This window comes from Grampus griseus, assembly GCF_964374135.1.
Source record: "Grampus griseus genome assembly, chromosome: 15".
Lineage (NCBI taxonomy): Eukaryota > Metazoa > Chordata > Mammalia > Artiodactyla > Delphinidae > Grampus > Grampus griseus.
Window position 1 is genome coordinate 37,952,601 of NC_139009.1, and position 19,490 is coordinate 37,972,090.

Genomic DNA, 19,490 nt, shown 5'->3' on the forward strand with positions numbered 1-19,490 from the left:
ATCTTACGGCACTTTGCTAGCCTGGGGAAAAAGACCAAAATTCGAAATTCTAAGGGTGGTTTCCACCAAACTGATATCACTTTCCTACCATCTTAAAGTTGGAAGAAATCAAACCATCATAAGTCAGGGACCCTCTGTACAACCCTTTCCTTGGAGTCAACAAACTACTTGGTCAGGCATCTATCTAATAATCCTAAATATCTAAAACCACACCTTCCCTAGGCCCCGGCACTTAACCATCAGCCCCGTACTTTTAACCAAGGAATGTTCTTTTCTCCTTTGTGACACTACACTCATTAACTTAATAGCAAGGGATTTACTGTGTGAATGGAATTGCCACATTAAATGCTCTCCTGATGGCCTCTTCCCTCCAGTCCCTGAGGACCTCCCTGTTCATAATGAGGTCCTGGCTAATTCGGTTATTTATTTGCCAGTACTTTTGTGTGTAAATCAAACATAGATTGAAGCTCACCTGTGGGCAAGCAATTCCAGAATGTCAGACATTCTACTAGAACTAAACCCATCAAGGTTCAGACTGACCCACCTAAACCTCTACCCAAGTTTGCACAATAGCCTTTAAAACAAGGCACTAAGGAAGGAATAAAACTAAAATCAAAAGCCATAAAGAGAAAGGAGTCTTCATACCTCATCCTAGTCCTTGTAATACTCCTATCCTCCCAGTCAAAAGCCCAGTGGCAGGAGTATAGATTCACTTAGGTCCCTGGGGCCATAAATAAGTCACTCTCCACTTCCCTTTAGAACCAAACTCAAATACTGTTTTATCCTCAAGGCCTAAGGAGACTGACCACATGTTGTACAATTGTAGAACTCTGTTGTGCTTTCTTTGGTGTCTCTTTAAATCAAAAGTTAATACCTGTCTTCTCCAAGGAAAATCAACAACATACTTGGACTGGTATGCCTCAGTTTCTGAGATGCCCTTCTACTCTTCACAAGTCCTCAACCAGGACCTCCAGAGCTTTAAATTGCCCTGTGACCCTATTCTTAGCCAATATTTGGATAATCTTTCTTGTTCCAAAGGTGAGGCAAGCTCTAAGGCTGATTCATCTCTCTGCTTCCTCTTTTAGCTCAGGGAGGGCATATGGTTTCCAAGAGAAGTGAACAATTTGTCAAAGGAAAGTGCACGACCTAAGACAAGATTTATTCCGTGGAGGCAAATCTCAATCCAGACAACCAACTGTGCAAAAGGTACCCGGCCAACTAAGAGACAATTATGAGGATTCCTGAGTCTCACTGGCCACTGCAGGCTGTGTGTTCCCAAGTTTTCTGAAACTCCCATACCATTATTTGACCTGCCCAAGTCTCTGGTAACCAAACCTTTTCTCTGAGAACAAACATGAACTTGTTTTTTGTGAGTTGAAATGAGGTGTTCAATACCCTCCTACTCGGGGCCTAACTAAACATCATAAGCCTTTCAACCTATAAGTAAATCAGAGATCTCACTAAGCCCTTAACTTCATGAGAATAAAGACTAATAGCTTAGCCTCTCTTGTGATCTAATGGCAAGAGCTTCCCACTTTGTTAAGGGGCAGCAGCTAAACAAATAGTCTCCTATTGGCTTGGCTTTAGAGTCTCCTTTAAACCAGATGGTCCCTCGTGCTGTACCATCTTTCTTGCTCCCTGAAAATACACATTTCTCATTAAGTCGATTTACCTCCTGCGAACTTCCTTCTTTTCTCTGAGATGCTACAAAGATTGTCAAGGCAGTGCTCTCCCTCACTGTGGTAAGCAATGAACTCAGCTTCACCTGATCAGCAAGTTATTTCGGTAGCATTTCTGAGCTGGCAAATGACAGCGGTCTTTATCAGAATGTGTCCTAAACTCTCATCTGAGAAATCCCAGATTATTAAAAAATAAAAACATCCACCACTCTTTCTATTTGTCATTGATTTTGGAAAATATTACTGATTGGATCATGATTGTTCTTTGTTCTTGTTCCTACAGCCTCTTACTCCCCTGAAAGATGTTGGTCACTAATGGGCTGGGGTCCTGTCTCTGCTGGAAAAGAGCCGTGAAGGGGTCCAGCATGTGTTCTGTGGTGCTGAGGGGCAGTTTGTCATAAGCTTTCACCATGATGCTGTGTTCCTCCCTCCCATGCCCACACAAATATTGATGCACCCGCGGAAGAAACAGGCAGCAATACCCCTTCAGTTAGTTCCCTGGAGTCCAGCAAACTGGGGGAGGGGTTGGCAAAGGATTGGAGAGAAAAGAGGGAGGAGAGGAGTTTTCCTTATTTTGTCAGGATTCCTCTTATCAGCTCTGCTTTTCTTTGCCTGCCCTAGGGCTGACTCTGGGGAACACCAGATTGGGGCAAATCGCAGGGTGTCCTCAGGCCACCCTCACCCACAGTACACGCACATCTCTCTCCAAGTGAAATCTGGTTTTGGTGACCAGCAAGGGCAGGCAAAGGGTAACAAAAAGCCGGCTAGAGCAGTTGACAAGAGTAGGTGAGGAGGAGTTTGTGTAAATTGAGTAAACTGCCAAAGCTGTCCCCATTTTCCTTCATCTATCTCCTGGTCTCTAAGAGCTCAGGACAGACCCCAGAGCGGCAGCCAAGGTGAGGAATTCTGCCCCCCAAACAAGGAATGGAGCAGCATTTGAAACCTACAGAAGAGGATATCCACGGGGGAGGGGGGGAGTTGGGGGCGACAAGGGGGGGCGGGGGGGTAGGAAGGCTGCCTTCGACAGATAACCCCTTGTGGGCCCAGGAGCCTGAGCTCCACTTGACAAAAACTTCCCACGGTTACAGTTGTCTGGAAGCACGAAGCAGTGAGTCTCCTGACACTTAAAAGCTTGCTCTAACTCTCCCGTATTCTGGAATCTTCGGTCTGTGCCATGCACTATGTTACTTAGTTTTGTTTTGTCGCTTTGGTCTCGCTGTGATTTCTTGAGTGATGGCCTCCATCCCCACACGGGACTGTACGCTGGTGTCGCCCCGAGGCGGGGTCACCATAACCAGTGTTAGGCAGAGGGTGTCGTCCGCCTCTGCCCCCGGAGCCGCCCTATAATCCTTTGAACTTCTTCGTCCCCACAGCAGCGAGCTAAGTCCTAGAGCTCGGTACAGCTTTGATCAGTCTTCAGACACCAGAATTAAATATGTAAATACCAAGTTGGAGAAACAGCTTAAAAAGTTTAAGAAATCCAGAGCAACGGGATTCCGCAGAGGACAGGCCTGCCAGTTGGGTTGGGGGCAGACAGGTTGGAAAGAGGAACACCGCTCTGAAAAAACAACGTTCAAGTCTCTCGCGGTGGAGGCGTCTCGAGAGTCGCTGGACTCCGAACCGGCGGGTTCTCCCGAGAGCCCCGCGTGTGGCGCGCAAGGCTAGTGCGGCCCAGCAGGGCGGGACCCGGGCGGCAGCCGGCGGCTCTCCGGGGAGGCTCGCTCTAGGAGTTGGGAGTGACCGGCCGGCCGGCCTCTCCCGGGATTTGTGACGTGCCGGACAGCGGTGGTGACGGGGCCACCACATAAAGCCGGGTCGTCGGGGCGGGGGTCTCCCAGGCCAAGAGCCCCGATGGGATGGGGGAGGGGTGGCGAGCGAGGGGCCCCCGACCTCCGGGGCTCCGCGCAGCATTAAAGTGACGCGCGCCCGGCTCGCCGAGGCCGCGCCACGCCCCCGCGGGGGTGGAGCCGCGGCCGGGGGCGGGTCCGAAGCTGGCGGCGCCCAGGCCTGGGGCGGGGGCTGTGACAGCAGCTGCAACGGCGGCAGCGGCGGCGCCTGAAGCTGCTGAGGCGGAGGCTGCTCCTGGACGCGTCCGGGCCGCTCAGCCGGAGCCCCAGCCCCGAGGCGCCGGGGGTGCGCTGGTTGCTGCGGCTGCTGCCCGCCGGCCGCCGCCCGGGCCCCCGCTGCCACCCGGGCCCCGGCCGCCGCTCGCGCCCGGGTCGACCCCGCCCGCGTGTGTGCCCCAGCCGGAACGCCGCCCCCAGCCGGGTCTCCACTTCTCGGCCGCACCTCCCATGACAGCGCCCGCTCGAAGATGGCTGCGAAGGGCGCGCACGGCTCCCACCTGAAGATGGAGAGCGAGCTGGAGCGCTGCCGCGCCGAGGGCCACTGGGACCGCATGCCAGAGCTGGTCCGGCAGATGCAGACGCTAGTCGTGCCCGGCGGCGGGGGCGGCCGGCGAGCCAGCCCGAACGCCGTGCTCACCTCTGTGGACACCGGTGAGTGAGGGAAGGACGGGGCCGGTTCACAAGCGCGGAGCGCGCGAAAGGCGCCTCCTCCAGGAAGCGGGCCCCGACTGCGTGGGGCCGGCGGTGGCTGCTTTCGGTATTACCGTTCCTGCAGTGCTGGTCTTAGGAGCAACCAGGGTAGTAAGGAAGGTTCTTCTGCCCAAGGAGAAAACTCACATGCTTTGGGGAAAAGAGAAAAACGGTTTTTGCCCTCTGCCCTTTCGGATCATGTGGGCTGCTCCGACTGCTGTGAAATGGTGGTTTCGGCACGCATCAGATTGGGGCTTAGGCCGGACTCTTGCGCCGCGCCTCCAATCCCCATTCCGGTTCCTAAACTCCGTCAGGTGAAGGCTGTGCCTGTCTCTCCTTGCCCTCCCCCTCTTTCCCCCAAGTCAAATTAACGGCGAAGCTCTGTGCACAGCCAGTATGATTGGGGGCTTAACGAGCGCCGGGTGGAGTGGTGGAGAAGTGGGAAAGAGGCCTGGTAAGCCTCAGTTTCTTCTTAGTTCTGGCTCGGGACGCATCTAGCCCTGGCAGTCTGTGGCTTTAGCAGTAGGGCTGGTTTGGCTGGGCTGGGCTCTTGTGCTGGGGTTGGAAGGCACCCTGATGTGGCAGTGGGAGAACACCCCGCCCCAGTCTCCAACCTCAAACCTGTTCCTGGTGCCTTCAGCTCAGCCCTGAGCCCTCTCTTTGTGCGCAGCCAACTTTAGAGCCTTTGTGGAAGGAGGCAGGGAGTAAATAAATACAGATATAAAGAGTTTTAAAGACTGCCCAGCCTGTGGAAGGCTCTGTGAGGAGACAGAATGATAACGATAATAGTAACAGTAATAGCTAACTCGCTCACTCACTGTGTGCCAGTGTACTAAGCACTGTAATCAACTCAGTTTCTCCCAACAACCCCATGAAGCAGGTACTCTTGTTTGCCACTTACAGATAAGGAAACTGAGGCACAGAGAACTTAAATAACTTGATCATCCAGCCAATAAGTGGTGGAACCAGGATTTGAACCTAGGTTTCTGAGTACATCCTTTTAACCACTTGCACCATTACCTCTCCAAGAAGTATAACAAAATCCGAGCTTGAAGAGTTGACAAAATGAATGGGAAGGCAGAGGGGCGATCAGAGGGCAATTGTGTTAGATTATGGTGCTTAGAGGAAGAGGAGTTTTCAGGAAGCAGCAGAACTGGTACTGGCCTCTAAGTGGTGTTGGGAAGGGCAGAGTATGTTTGCCCAATGAGGAGGAAGGATAGATGGACATCGAGGGGGCTAGGTGGCAGGGATGGACAGTCGGTTTGAGGCTTTGAGGTAGGTCTGAGCGTGGCAGTGAGGGGTATGGCCAGAGCTAAAGATGCACGTTTGGTAGAAACTGATGAGACCCCGCCTTCCAGGGAAGGACAGATACATTTCAGGTTCCCCTCTGTCCCCTGTGTGGGGTGATGTGGTGGGGTGGGGCTGGTGAGGGTGGAATGGAAGATGACCCATGCAGAGGGCACTGGGGCCTGGTCAAGTGTGGGAATCTGGGTGAGGTTGGCAGCACCACAGAGAAGCATGCTGGGCCCAAGACAGTAACCAGGGCCACCTGAGTCTATCCAGGGCTTTACTTCCTCAGCTGTTCTTCAGAGGTCCTAAGGAGGTTGAGTAATTAATTCCTTGGTATTCTAGGATAAAAGGGTTTGGGGAGCCAAACAAGCTAAGTCATTAGACCTAACAGATTCAATATTGTTAAACTGATCTTTTTTAACTGCAGGACTTCTCAGAGCCTTTAATATGCTCACCTGCGTATGATGTTCAAGCCGAGGTTAGAGTATAAATACCACATTTCTCAAACTTACTTTGACCGTACTCTATGAAGGATTATTGGGAAACACTGGTATGGCATAGTTTATAAATGGTATGGTATAGTTATAAAGTGCTTCTTCTATTTGAAAAAAACTTTTTTTGTAAACAGCCCTGTGGGGAGGGCAGGAATTATTGTCCCCATTTTAGACATCAAGGCCCAGAAAGGTCACATAATGAGTATGTGGCAGAGACTGTACCCAAACCGGAGTCCCTGACACCAGGTCTACTAGTGACAGAGGGAGGAGTGTGGAGCCTGGGTTGGCTTCACTGTGGGAACTGACTAGCACAAAGAGGGAGGCTAAGGTCAGTGGGGTCTCTCCTGCCAATTTTGGGGTTTGGTCCTATGAGCGATTTTCTCCCATTGTTATTTCCAGATACATTTATCCCAGAACGCACACATGCCTGCACGCACGTGCACACACAGACACACACAAGGAAGGAAAACAAATGACTCCCGAAGCCCATGCTTAGGGCATTTTTTGGATTGTCTGCTATTTTGGTTCTCTCTCCACTGGGTTCCTTGATCACTGGAGGGATCAAGGGCCTGTTTTTTTGAGGGGGTGTGGACACTGAGCCACCTGCAGCCCGGGAGGGAGATTCTTAAAAGCCCCACCTGGTGTGTTAGACTCAACGACCAGAAGCTTCAACATAATTACATAATTTGGGAGAGGTGAGGAAGGTGCTGAGGGAGGAGGACAAACCCCAGCTGAACGCTATTTTACAGACAGAGGCCCTGCTGTATCTGTGGGATTTCCCAAAGAAACGAAGGATAGCCCCCAGAACATGGGTTTCACTCCAGGGAGCACAAGGGGAAGACCCAGCTGAAGGGGGGGGGACCTCTTTCTGGTCTGGTGGGAGTAAAGGATCAGGAGATGCTCCTGCGGAAGGGGCCCCCTTTTCCTGTCTGGGGAGGCTGCTCCCCACCACCTGCCCAGAGGGAAGGTGGTTACTACTGTTTGTACATTTTCTTTCAAACTCACATCCGGTTTAGATTTGGTCAGGATGGAGCAGGGGAACCCCAGAGGGTGGCTAGCTGTAAAGGGTTTTGTTCACGTAAAAACAAAGAGCCCCATCCAAGTGGTTTAAAAAGAAACAACACTTTATTGAGAAAAATTTCCAAAACGTCAAAAAAGTAGAGAGAAAAATGAATCCCATATACCCATCAACCAGTGTCAGTGATCACAAACTCATGAATAGTTTTGTCTGAGCTACACCCTGGGCCGTTTCTCCCCCACGTTGCAATATTTCAGTATGTATTTATTAAACAAGAACTCCTTTGAAAAATAAAACTACCATATTTTTACTACAACTCCCTCTCATCTAATTATTTAATTTTACAGTTTGTTTGCTAGAATGAGGATCCAGATAAGGCCACACATTGCATTTGGTTAATGGGTTGAATCTTTCTTTTATCCCCAACATTTTATTATGAAAAGTTCAAACATACAAAAAGTTGAAAGAATTTTGCAGTAAACACCTGTATTCCCACCACCTACATTTGAATATTCTTTTACTGTACTTGCTTAAATCACATCTGCTACTCTCTCCATCCATCTGGAGTCTCTCCTAATCTGTAGTCATCCCCTATCTTTTTTTAAATTAGTGATTTTTTTAAAAAAACTGGAAATTGTTCTGAGCATTTTTTCAGTCGAAGTTAGCAGGAGTAACGTTTGAGGCAGGTGGCCTCTCACTAGTTTTGCCCTCTTCCTCCTCTTGCCGCGGTTGGTAGGTCCCAGCCCTTTGCAGTCCTGTGAAGTGAGCAGCTGCAGAGACCACCGTGGCCCCATTTGACCCAGTAGGGAAGGGTCTGGTCTGACCACCTGGGCTGCCAGCTGGAACCACCTTTCCTGACTGAATTGGCAGGTGGAAGAATGGGGAGCACTGCCCTGCAAATATGGGTTCCAGGGAGGAGGCCGGTGTCCTTGAAGTGGGTCCCTGTGAACTGGCACGCTGCGAGAGGCCTGGAGAGGGGTGGGAGTGGAGAGGAAGCTAGCCGCCAGAGGCCTCCTAAACAAGGTGGGGAGACTGGGTGGGCCACTAAGTGGGGACTTCCTTTGGACCTCTGCTAAGAGCAGAGGGCTGGGCTGGGCTGCCAGAATCAGTAGCCAGGCTCCCAGAGTCTGTTGCACTGTCTGGGAGGAAGGCCTTCCTAATGCCCCAGCAAGGGAGAAGCTGGAACACTTTACCCAAACCAGGACAGGGAGTAGGTTTCGTACGCTAGGATGATGAAGAGCAATCTGTTTTACCTTTGGAGAAGGATAGGAAAGCCTCGATCCACCTGGATTCTTATTTAACAACTGAAAACCTAGAACTTTTCATTCCAAACTACCCTTCAGTTCCATAGACTGACCAGTTGAGAACAGTGGGATGGAAAATGTGGAGCAGGGAAGAGAGTTAGACAAGGAAGAAAAGAAAGTAAATTCCCGATATCTACTTGAGTGTACGCTAAACGGAAAAACAGAGAGACTGAGTTGGGTGTGAAGAGGGAGGGCAAAAAGACTCTGGAGAAGAATCCGGAGTGTTAATCTACAAAACAGTCTGAAACTTACAAGTGTGTGACAGTGAGAACTACTCTTATTCCTGCCCTTGGAATTACGATTCGCTTTTAACCTACTGTTTACAGCTCTTAGACTGTTTTTCATTTCCAAACTCTCAGAAGCTCTGCTCTGTGTGGGAGGTGGGGAAGAGGGACTGTTCTTTGGCTGTGTTATGTTATGTGGGTTGTGACCATAACAACATTGCATCTTTATTGTCATCTATAAAATGGGAATCATTTCTACCTATCAGGGCTGTGCAGATCAAATGATACTATATAATAAAGTACCTGGTACTCAGTGGGCGGGCCATCGGCAAATACCAGCCCCCCTTTTTCAGTAAAAGGCACTTTTGAAGTTTAGAGCAGTGCTTCTCAAACGGTCTGTGGTGAAGGCTCAGTTTTATGTTCTGGTTTTTTTTTTAGATTCCCAATCTGTTGTGTTCCGATACCTTCTTAAAATACATAAACTGATACCTGCTCCCCCCACCACCAGTTTTTTAGTATTTGATTCAACAATTATTCTGTCACATGGTTATCAGCGTTTCTGAACATATACTCTAAATTTCTGCACTCACCCCGCGGGCCTGGGTCACAAAGACGCACAGACCCACCCCAGCCCACGGACCACACGTGTTCAGAGGACATTTTGAGGAGAGGTGTGGGCCCTGGGGAGTATTTCAAGATTGAGGTTTGCCTAGAAGGAAGCTGGTTTCTCTTGGCATGAAAGGAAAGGAACCCTAGGGAGCTCTGGGCGGGGCAGCTGGGTGGCGGAGGCGGGACCCGGTGGCCGGAAGGCTGGGCTGCAGACTGGCACCTGCAGACCGCTGCGGGGCGGGAGCTGTGCGCACCGCTGCACCTGACGGCGGAGGGGCAGGACCAGCCCGGCAGGCGGAGCCTGGAGAGGGATGAGGTTCTGTGGGAAGGAGGAGGTTCATAACTCTACCTCAGGTTTTACAGATGCAAAACAGATTAGAAGGGGCCAGCCAATTGCCAAGTGGCCCACAGCTCAGGAATGCTGCTCAGGCACCCACTTCTAAGCAGCCCACTCCCCCTCCTGGCTGAGCTTTTGGAAACGTAGAAGATTCCTTCTATTCTTGGGTCGATTTAAATTTAATTTTGACTAGGTAATATATTCACATGGGTCGACCTTCCAAAGGTACCCAGAAGTAACGAGTGAAAAGCCTCCCTCGATCTCTGCCCCCGTCCCTGTAAGGTAGAAAAGTTAGCAGATGTTTGTGTTATCCTTTTACATATTTTCATGCATAAACACACAGTGGTCCACTGTGTGTGCTCTACTTTCTAATCAGTTTATCTTGAAGTTCATGGCATGACAGCCCATACAGAGCCTCCTCATTCCTTTTTATGGTGGCATGGTGTCCCTTTTAATGGCTATATCATGCTTTATTTAATCAGCCTTCTGTTGATGGACATAAAGTTTTCTCTGGTTTTCTGCTATTATAAACAGCGCAGCAGGAATGACCTTATATGTTGGTCGTTTTACACATACGTGTTTGAGGACATCTGTAGGCATGGGATTGCTGAGTCAATGGGGATGCGCAACAAATAATTTTGATATATGTCGCCCTTTGTAGAGGTTCTACCAACTTCTGTCCCACTAGTGATGGATGATAGTTTAAACCATCATTTTTGGCCATTTCCTCCTAATGTTACTTTTAGAAATCATGAGGTAGGTCGCAAAGGATGGGCTACTAGGCTGTGGCATCCATCTGGGCTTCCGGGATGCTCTGTGGGGAATCTCCCTCACGAAGAGAGACAATTATCCAGGGACGTGCAATTTTACACCTGTGGCTTTGAGTTGTGAGCAAACTGCAGTGGTCCTGAGAGTAAGGAGTGAGTGGCATTCTGAGTAGGTCTGAGAATGCCATCCTGGCAGCAGGAAGAGCACTAGAGGACGTGGGATCGAGCGCATGTTCCTGGAGGCATTTTGGTTTTTTTATAAATTTATGTATTTTATTTTATGTTTGGCTGCATTGGGTCTTTTTTGCTGCACGGGCTTCCTCTAGTTGTGGCGAGCGGGGGCTACTCTTCGTTGTGGTGCGCGAGCTTCCCATTGCGGTGATTTCTCTTGTTGTGGAGCATGGGCTGTAGGCGCGCGAGCTTCAGTAGCTGTGGTGCACGGGCTTGGTAGTTGTGGCTCGTGGGTTCTAGAGCACAGGCTCAGTACTTGTGGTGCACAGGCTTAGTTGCTCCGCAGCATGTGGGATCTTCCCGGACCAGGACTCAAACCCATGTCCCCTGCATTGGTAGGCAGATTCTTAACCACTGTGCCACCTGGGAAGCCCCCCTGGAGGCATTTTGGATGGGCACAGAACTCCCTGAGCCTCAGGGCTTCCCCATGGGGGAGTGGAAAGGATCCCATTACTCAGCGACTATTTATTGGGTGCCTGTATTAAATGGTCCTTGCTCTGTTTGAGGGGGACAGGCCAGGAGCCAGTCACGAAGCACAGCCACCCAAGGTGGTCCTGAAACCACCCTCAACCTCAAACCCTGCACCCTGAGCACCTGGATCCCCCCCCACTCAGGTCGCCCCTGCTGTAGGTAGCAGGGATACGGTGGCTCCAGGATTGCAGTTTTCAGTGCTGTGGGGGAGACAGCAAAGTACCCCAAGCAGTATGAAATCACTAGCCAAGGGGTGAGGTCTGTGGACGAGCTAACGTGTGCGGGAACTCCAGAAAGTCCCAAGGATTGCCGTGCTACACCAGTAAATCTGCTTCCGGCCTTAACTCTCCTTGGTTGCTAGGTTATCCCTGGGTCATGCTAAAATACCTTAATAACAGAGAAAACCAATTCTGCTACATGGAAGATAGGAGCACCTGACAATGTGTTATTAAGCCAGCTTGTATATTTTTCCTCTTCAGTTGTCTGGAGGGAATTCCTTCCTTGTGTAAGAACTTATCACCTTGGAGCATGGGTGTGACTTTGTCCCTCAATATTTTTTTTTCCTTTTCTAAAATTTAATTTAATTTAATTTTGAATTTTATTTATTTTTTATACAGCAGGTTCTTATTAGTTATCCATTTTATACATATTAGTATACATGTCAATCCCAATCTCCCAATTCATCCCACCACAACCCCCCCCCCCCACTGCTTTCCCCCCTTGGTGTCCATATGTTTGTTTCTCTACATCTGTGTCTCTATTTCTTCCCTGCAAACTGGTTCATCTGTAGCATTTTTCTAGATTCCACATATATGCATTAATATACAATATCTGTTTTTCTCTTTCTGACTTACTTCACTCTGTATGACAGTCTCTGGATCCATCCACGTCTCAACAAATGACCCAATTTCATTCCTTTTTATGGCTGAGTAATATTCCATTGTATATACGTACCACATCTTCTTTATCCACTTGTCTGTCGATGGACACTTAGGTTGTGTCCATGACCTGGCTATTGTAAACAGTGCTGCAATGAACACTGGAGTGCATGTGGCTTTTTGAATTATGGTTTTCTCTGGATATATGCCCAGTAGTGGGATTGCTGGGTCATATGGTAATTCTATTTTTAGTTTTTTAAGGAACCTCCATACTGTTCTCCATAGTGGCTGTATCAATTTACATTCCCACCAACAGTGCAAGAGGGTTCCCTTTTCTCCACACCCTATCCAGCATTTGTTGTTTGTAGATTTTCTGATGATGCCCACTCTAACTGGTATGAGGTGATACCTAATTGTAGTTTTGATTTGCATTTCTCTAATAATTAGTGTTGTTGAGCAGCTTTTCATCTGTCTCTTGGCCATCTGTATGTCTTCTTTGGAGAGATGTCTGTTTAGGTCTTCTGCCCATTTTTGAATTGGGTTGTTTGTTTTTTTAACATTGAGCTGCATGAGCTGTTTATATATTTTGGAGATTAACCTTTTGTCCATTGATTCGTTTGCAAATATTTTCTCCCATTCTGAGGGTTGTCTTTTTGTCTTGTTTATAGTTTCCTTTGCTGTGCAAAACCTTTTAAGTTTCATTAGGTCCCATTGTTTAGTTTTGTTTTTATTTCCATTACTCTAGGAGGTGGGTCAAAAAATACCTTGCTGTGATTTATGTCAAAGAGTGTTCTTCCTATATCTTCCTCTAAGAGTTTTATAGTGTCCTGTCTTACATTTAAGTCTTTAATCCATTTTGCGTTTATTTTTGTGTATGGTGTTAGGGAGTGTTCTAATTTCATTCTTTTACATGTAGCTGTCCAGTTTTCCCAGCACCACTTACTGAAGAGACTGTCTTTTCTCCATTGTATATCCTTGCTTCCTTTGTCATAGATTAGTTGACCATAAGTGTGTGGGTCTATCTCTGGGCTTTCTATCCTGTTCCATTGATCTGTGTTTCTGTTTTTGTGCCAGTACCATATTGTCTTGATTACTGTAGCTTTGTAGTAGAGTCTGAAGTCAGGGAGTCTGATTCCTCCAGTTCTGTTTTTTTCCCTCAAGATTGTTTTGGCTATTCGGGGTCTTTTTTGTCTCCATACAAATTTTAAGATTTTTTGTTCTAGTTCTGTAAAGAATGCCACTGGTAATTTGATAGGGATTGCATTGAATCTATAGATTGCTTTGAGTAGTATAGTTATTTTCACAATATTGATTCTTCCATTCCAAGAACATGATATATCTCTCCATCTGTTTGTGTCATCTTTGATTTCTTTCATCAGTGTCTTATAGTTTTCTGAGTACAGGTCTTTTACCTCACTAGGTAGGTTTATTCCTAGGTATTTTGTTCTTTTTGTTGCCATGGTGAATGGGATTGTTTTCTTAATTTCTCTTTCTGATCTTTTGTTGTTAGGGTATAGGAATGCAAGAGATTTCTGTGCATTAATTTTGTATCCTGCAACTTTACCAAATTCGTTGATTAGCTCTAGTAGTTTTCAGTTGGCATCTTTAGGATTCTCTATGTATAGTATCATGTCATCTCCAAACAATGACAGTTTTACTTCTTCTTTTCCAATTTGTATTCCTTTTTTGTCTCTGATTGCTGTGGCTAAGACTTCCTAAACTATGTTGAATAATAGTGGCGAGAGTGGACATCCTATCTTGTTCTCGATCTTAGAGGAAATGCTTTCAGTTTTTCACCATTGAGAATGATGTTTGCTGTGGGTTTGTTGTATATGGCCTTTATTATGTTGAGGTAGGTTCCCTCGATGCCCACTTACTGGGGAGTTTTTGTCATAAATGGGTGTTGAATTTTGTCAAAAGCTTTTAATGCATTTACTGGGATGATCATATGGTTTTTCTTCTTCAGTTTGTTAATATGGTGTATCACATTGATTGATTTGCATATATTGAAGAATCCTTGCATCCTTGGGATAAATCCCACTTGATCATGGTGTGTGATCCTTTTAATGTGTTGTTGGACTCTGTTTGCTAGTATTTTGTTGAGGATTTTTGCATCTATATGCAAAAAGTACTTTATTGCTAAAAATGCTAACCGTCATCTGACCCTTCAGTGAGTCATAGTCTTTTTGCTGGTGGAGGGTCTTGCCTCGATGTTGATGGCAGCTGACAGATCAAGGCAGTGGTTGCTGAAGGTTGGGGTGTCTGAGGCAATTTCTTCCAATAAGACAATAATGAAGTTTGCCACACAGATTGACTCTATATTCATCAGTGATATTGGTCTGTTATTTTCTTTTTTTTGTAGTATCTTTGTGTGGTTTTGGTATCAGTGTGACGGTGGCCTCATAGAATGAGTTTGGGAGTGTTCCTTCCTCTGCAATTTTTTGGAAGAGTTTGAGAAGGATGGGTGTTAACTCTTCTCTAAATGTTTGATAGAATTCACCTGTGAAGCCATCTGGTCCTGGACTTTTGTTTGTTGGAAGATTTTTAATCACAGTTTCAATTTCATGACTTGTGATTGGTCGGTTCATATTTTCTATTTCTTCCTGCTTCAGTCTTGGAAGGTTATACCTTTCTAAAAATTTGTCCATTTCTTCCAGGTTGTCCATTTTATTGGCATAGAGTTGCTTGTAGTAGTCTCTTAGGATGCTTTGTATTGCTGTGGTGTCTGTTGTAACTTCTCCTTTTTCATTTCTAATTTTATTGATTTGAGTCCTCTCCTTCTTTTTCTTGATGAGTCTGGCTAAAGATTTATCAATTTTGTTTATCTTCTCCAAGAACCAGCTTTTAGTTTTATTGATCTTTGCTATTGTTTTCTTTGTTTCTAGTTCATTTCTTTCTGCTCTGATCTTTATGATTTCTTTCCTTCTACTAACTTTGGGTTTTGTTTGTTCTTCTTTCTCTAATTCCTTTAGGTGTAAGGTTAGATTGTTTATGTGAGATTTTTCTTGTTTCTTGAGGTAGAATTGTATTGCTCTAAACTTCCCACTTACAGCTGCTTTTACTGCATCCCATAGGTTTTGGATCATTGTGTTTTCATAGTCATTTGTCTCTAGGAAGTTTTTTGTTGTTTTTTTTTTGCGGTACGTGGGCCTCTCACTGCTGTGGCCTCTCCCGCTGCGGAGCACAGCCTCCGGACGCACAGGCTCAGCGACCATGGCTCACGGGCCCAGCCGCTCCACGGCATGTGGGATCCTCCCGGACCGGGGCACAAACCCGTGTCCCCTGCATCGGCAGGTGGACTCTCAACCACTGCGCCGCCAGGGAAGCCCTCTAGGTATTTTTTGATTTCCTCTGATTTCTTCAGTGATCTCTTGGTTATTTAGTAACAAGTTGTTTAGCCTCCCTGTGTTTGTCTTTTAAGTTTTTTTCCCCTCAGTTGATTTCTAATCTCATAGCGTGGTGGTCGGAAAAGATGCTTGATATGATTTCAATTTTCTTAAATTTACTGAGGCTTGATTTGTGACCCAAGATGTGATCTATCCTGGAGAATGTTCTGTGCGCACTTGAGAAGAAAGTGTAATCTGCTGTTTTCGGATGGAATGTCCTATAAATATCAATTAAATCTATCTGGTCTGTTGTGTCATTTAAAGCTTGTGTTTCCTTATTAATTTTCTGTCTGGATGATCTGTCCATTGGTGTGAGTGAGGTGTTAAAGTCCCCCACTATTATTGTGTTACTGTCGATTTCCTCTTTTAGAGCTGTTAACATTTGCCTTATGTATTGAGGTGCTCCTGTGTTGGGTGCATAAATATTTACAATTGTTATATCTTCTTCTTGGATTGATCCCTTGATCATTATGGAGTGTACTTCTTTGTCTCTTGTAATAGTCTTTATTTTAACATCTAGTTTATCTGGAATGACAATTGCTACTCCAGCTTTCTTTTGATTTCCATTTGCATGGAATATCTTTTTCCATCCCCTCACTTTCAGTCTGTATGTGTCCCTAGGTCTGAAATGGGTCTCTTGTAGACAGCATATATATGGGTCTTGATTTGTATCCATTCAGCAAGCCTGTGTCTTTTGGTTGGAGCATTTAATCCATTCACATTTAAGGTAATTATCGATATGTATGTTCCTATTACCATTTTCTTAATTGTTTCGGGTTTGTTTTTGTAGGTCCTTTTCTTCTCTTGCATTTCCCACTTAGAGAAGTTCCTTTAGCATTTGCTGTAGAGCTTTTTTGGTGGTGCTGAATTTTCTTAGCTTTTGCTTGTCTGTCAAGCTTTTGATTTCTCCATCAAATCTGATTAAGATCCTTGCCGGGTAGAGTAATCTTGGTTGTAGGTTCTTCCCTTTCATCACTTTAGATATAGCGTGCCACTCCCTTCTGGCTTGTAGAGTTTCTGCTGAGAAATCAGCTGTTAACCTTATGGGAGTTCCCTTGTATGTTATTTGTCATTTTTCCCTTGTTGCTTTTAATAGTTTTTCTTTGTCTTTAATTTTTGTCAGTTTGATTACTGTGTGTCTCGGTGTGTTGCTCCTTGAGTTTATCCTTCCTGGAACTCTCTGCACTTCCTGGACTTGGGTGGCTATTTCCTTTCCCATGTTAGGGAAGTTTTCTATTATAATCTCTTCAAATATTTTCTCAGGTCCTTTCTCTCTCTCGTCTCCTTCTGGGACCCCTATAATGCGAATGTTGTTGTGTTTTATGTTGTCCCAGAGGTCTCTTAGGCTGTCTTTGTTTCTTTTCATTCTTTTTTCTTTATTCTGTCCCATGGCAGTGAATTCTGCCATTCTGTCTTCCAGATCACTTATCCGTTCTTCTGCCTCAGTTACTCTGCTATTGATTCCTTCCAGTGTATTTTCGTTTCAGTTATTGTATAGTTCATCTCTGTTCATTTTTTAATTCTTCTAGGTCTTTGTTCTTTAATTCTTCTAGGTCTTTGTTAAACATTTCTTGCATCTTCTCAATCTTTGCCTCCATTCTTTTTCCAAGCTCCTGGATAATCTTCACTATCATTATTTTGAATTCTTTTTCTGGAAGGTTGCCTATCTCCACTTCATTCAGTTGTTTTTCCAGGGTTTTATCTTGTTCCTTCATCTGGTACATAGTCCTCTGCCTTTTCATTTTGTCTGTCTTTCTGTGAATGTGGTTTTCCTTCCACAGGCTGCAGGATTGTAGTTCTTCTTGCTTCTGCTGTCTGCCCTCTGGTGGATGAGTCTATCTAAGAGCCTTGTGCAAGCTTCCTGTTGGGAGGGACTGGTGGTGGGTAGAGCTGGGTGTTGCTCCGGTGGGCAGAGCTCAGTAAAACTTTAATCTGCTTGTCTGCTGATGGGTGTGGCTGAGTTCCCTCTCTGTTGGTTTTTTGGCTTGAGGTGACCCAGCACTGCAGCCTACCTGCTCTTTGGTGGGGCTAATGGTGGACTCTGGGAGGGCTCACGCCAAGGAGTACTTCCCAGAACTTCTGCTGCCAGTGTCCTTGTCCCCATGGTGAGCCACAGCCCACTCTCTGCATCTGAGAAGACCCTCCAACACTAGCAGGTAGGTGTGGTTCAGTCGCCTATAGGGTCACCGCTCCTTTCCCTGGGTCCCGATGCACACACTACTTTGTGTGTGCCCTCCAAAAGTGGAGTCTCCCCTTCCCCCAGTCCTGTCGAAGTCCCGCAATCAAATCCTGCCAGGCTTCAAAGTCTGATTCTCTGGGAATTCCTCCTCCCGTTGCTGGACCCCCAGGTTGAGAAGCCTGACGTGGGTCTCAGAACCTTCACTCCAGTGGGTGGACTTCTGTGGTATAAGTGTTTTCCAGTTTGTGAGTCACCCCCCCAGCAGCCATGGGATTTGATTTTATTGTGATTGCACCCCTCCTGCCATCTCATTGTGGCTTCTCTGCTGTCCTTGGATGTGGGGCATCTTTTTTGGTGAGTTCCAGCATCCTCCTGTCAATGATTATTCAGCAGTCAGTTGTGATTCTGGTGCTCTCGCAAGAGGGAGTGAGCGCACATCCTTCCACTCCGCCATCTTGAACCAATCTCTGTCCCTCATTTTAAATTCTGAAATTCTGGGCTTGTTCCAAGTCCTGGGAACTCCACCTCCTCAAACACTGAACTACAGAAAATAAAGCCAAGGGGGCAGTTGGTGCTGTGACCATGGTAGAATGTGTGTTTTTTCTTTAAAGGCTGTTTTAAGTGCATAGAAACTATGTCTTTATTTTCTCAGATCCGAGCCTTTCAAATGCTGGCTTGGGGGTGTTGGGTGGGTACAGGGGCGTGTACCAGTCTCCACATCTGCCATGTTCAGGGGACTACTGTCCTCACGTAGCCACTGTGATCCCTGCCCTGTTTTCCAGATGGCTTTGGGAAATTGCTCCTGGCCGAGGCCCTCCTGGAGCAGTGTTTGAAGGAGAACCACTCCAAGATAAAAGACTCTATCCCTCTGCTGGAGAAGAGTGAGCCGAAGATGAATGAAGCCAGAAACCATCTGAGCAGTATCCTTAATCACGGGAGGCTGCCGGTAAGTTGTAGACCCCCCCACCCACCCAGCCTGGAGCTGTCTCTCCTCTCTCCTGCCTCGTCTCTGCTGTGAGGACCTTCTGGGGTCATTTGGTCACCTGAGCAGCAAGTGTCCCTTAAGGGTTGGCCTGCCCTGTTCAGTACAGTAGCCACTAGCCATATGGCTTGTCCAAACTGAGCTGTGCTGTGAGTGTGAAACACACACTGGATTTTGAAGACTTAGTACAAAACGCGGAATATAAAAGAGCATCAATTCTTTATATTGATTACATATTCAAATGATAATATTTAGAATATATTAAATAAAATGTATTATTAAAATTAATTTTACCTATATTTACCTTTTTTAATGTGACTAGAAATGTTTACTAGAAAAATCTAAATTACACTTGTGGCTTGCACTTGTGGCCCAAGTTATATATTTCTATTACACAGCGTTTGGTTGACCTAGTTTGTGCCTGGTCCTTTGGCTTCTTTGAGGATCTCAGGGAAATAAAACCTCAGTGAATGTATGATCTAGTTGGAAACAGGCAAACATTCTGAGTTGGCTAGCAACGGAAGCACTCCATAACATGGCAAGCCAGTTCGAGTCCATGTGCACTTATTGAGCAACTACTATATGCAAGGCACTGAGGGGCAGTATAGAGGGAAGTATAGTCACAGCTTTCTTTAGACCTTTACTGCTCGAAGCATGGTCCACCCACACGCAGTATGGGCATCATCTGGGAGCTGGTTAAGAATGCAAAATCTGATTCAGAACCTGCATTTTAACAAGCTCTCTTGGTGATTCTCAGGCAGTTTCAAGTTTGAAACTGTTCTCAATTACCATGTATCCTGAACTATAAAAGAAGTATGGGTATGTCATTAGAGACCCCAAGGGGAAATGATTTTTCAAGAGATGTTCCAAAGTAATATATTTCCTGACTTACATATTTTATTGCAACCTACTATGTGCAAGGCATTGTATCATGTACTTTCAGGGCAATAAAGATGAGTCCAGCGTGGACCCTGCCCTCAGGGAGGTTGCAAGGCTACTGGGAAGCTAGTCCTATTAAAAAATTATTCAAGGTGTACTGTGACACATGCTACAGGAGTAGCATACATGGGGAGGCAAGTCTGAGGGGGACACTCCCTGGGGTGA

General features: G+C 46.4%; 1 protein-coding gene across 2 annotated transcripts in view; it reads left to right on the forward strand.

The window, feature by feature from the left end:
* Positions 1 to 3,993: 3,993 nt before the first annotated feature.
* The window catches only part of TTC7A (tetratricopeptide repeat domain 7A), a gene marked incomplete at its 5' end in the record, with an annotated part of 122,181 nt that continues 106,684 nt past the window's right edge, over positions 3,994 to 19,490 (forward strand). For both annotated transcript variants that reach the window (XM_082672000.1, XM_082672001.1), the window contains 2 exons: positions 3,994 to 4,177; positions 18,187 to 18,350. In XM_082672000.1, coding sequence (XP_082528126.1) covers positions 3,994 to 4,177; positions 18,187 to 18,350 — 348 coding nt within the window. The remainder of the gene's footprint in view (positions 4,178 to 18,186; positions 18,351 to 19,490) is intronic.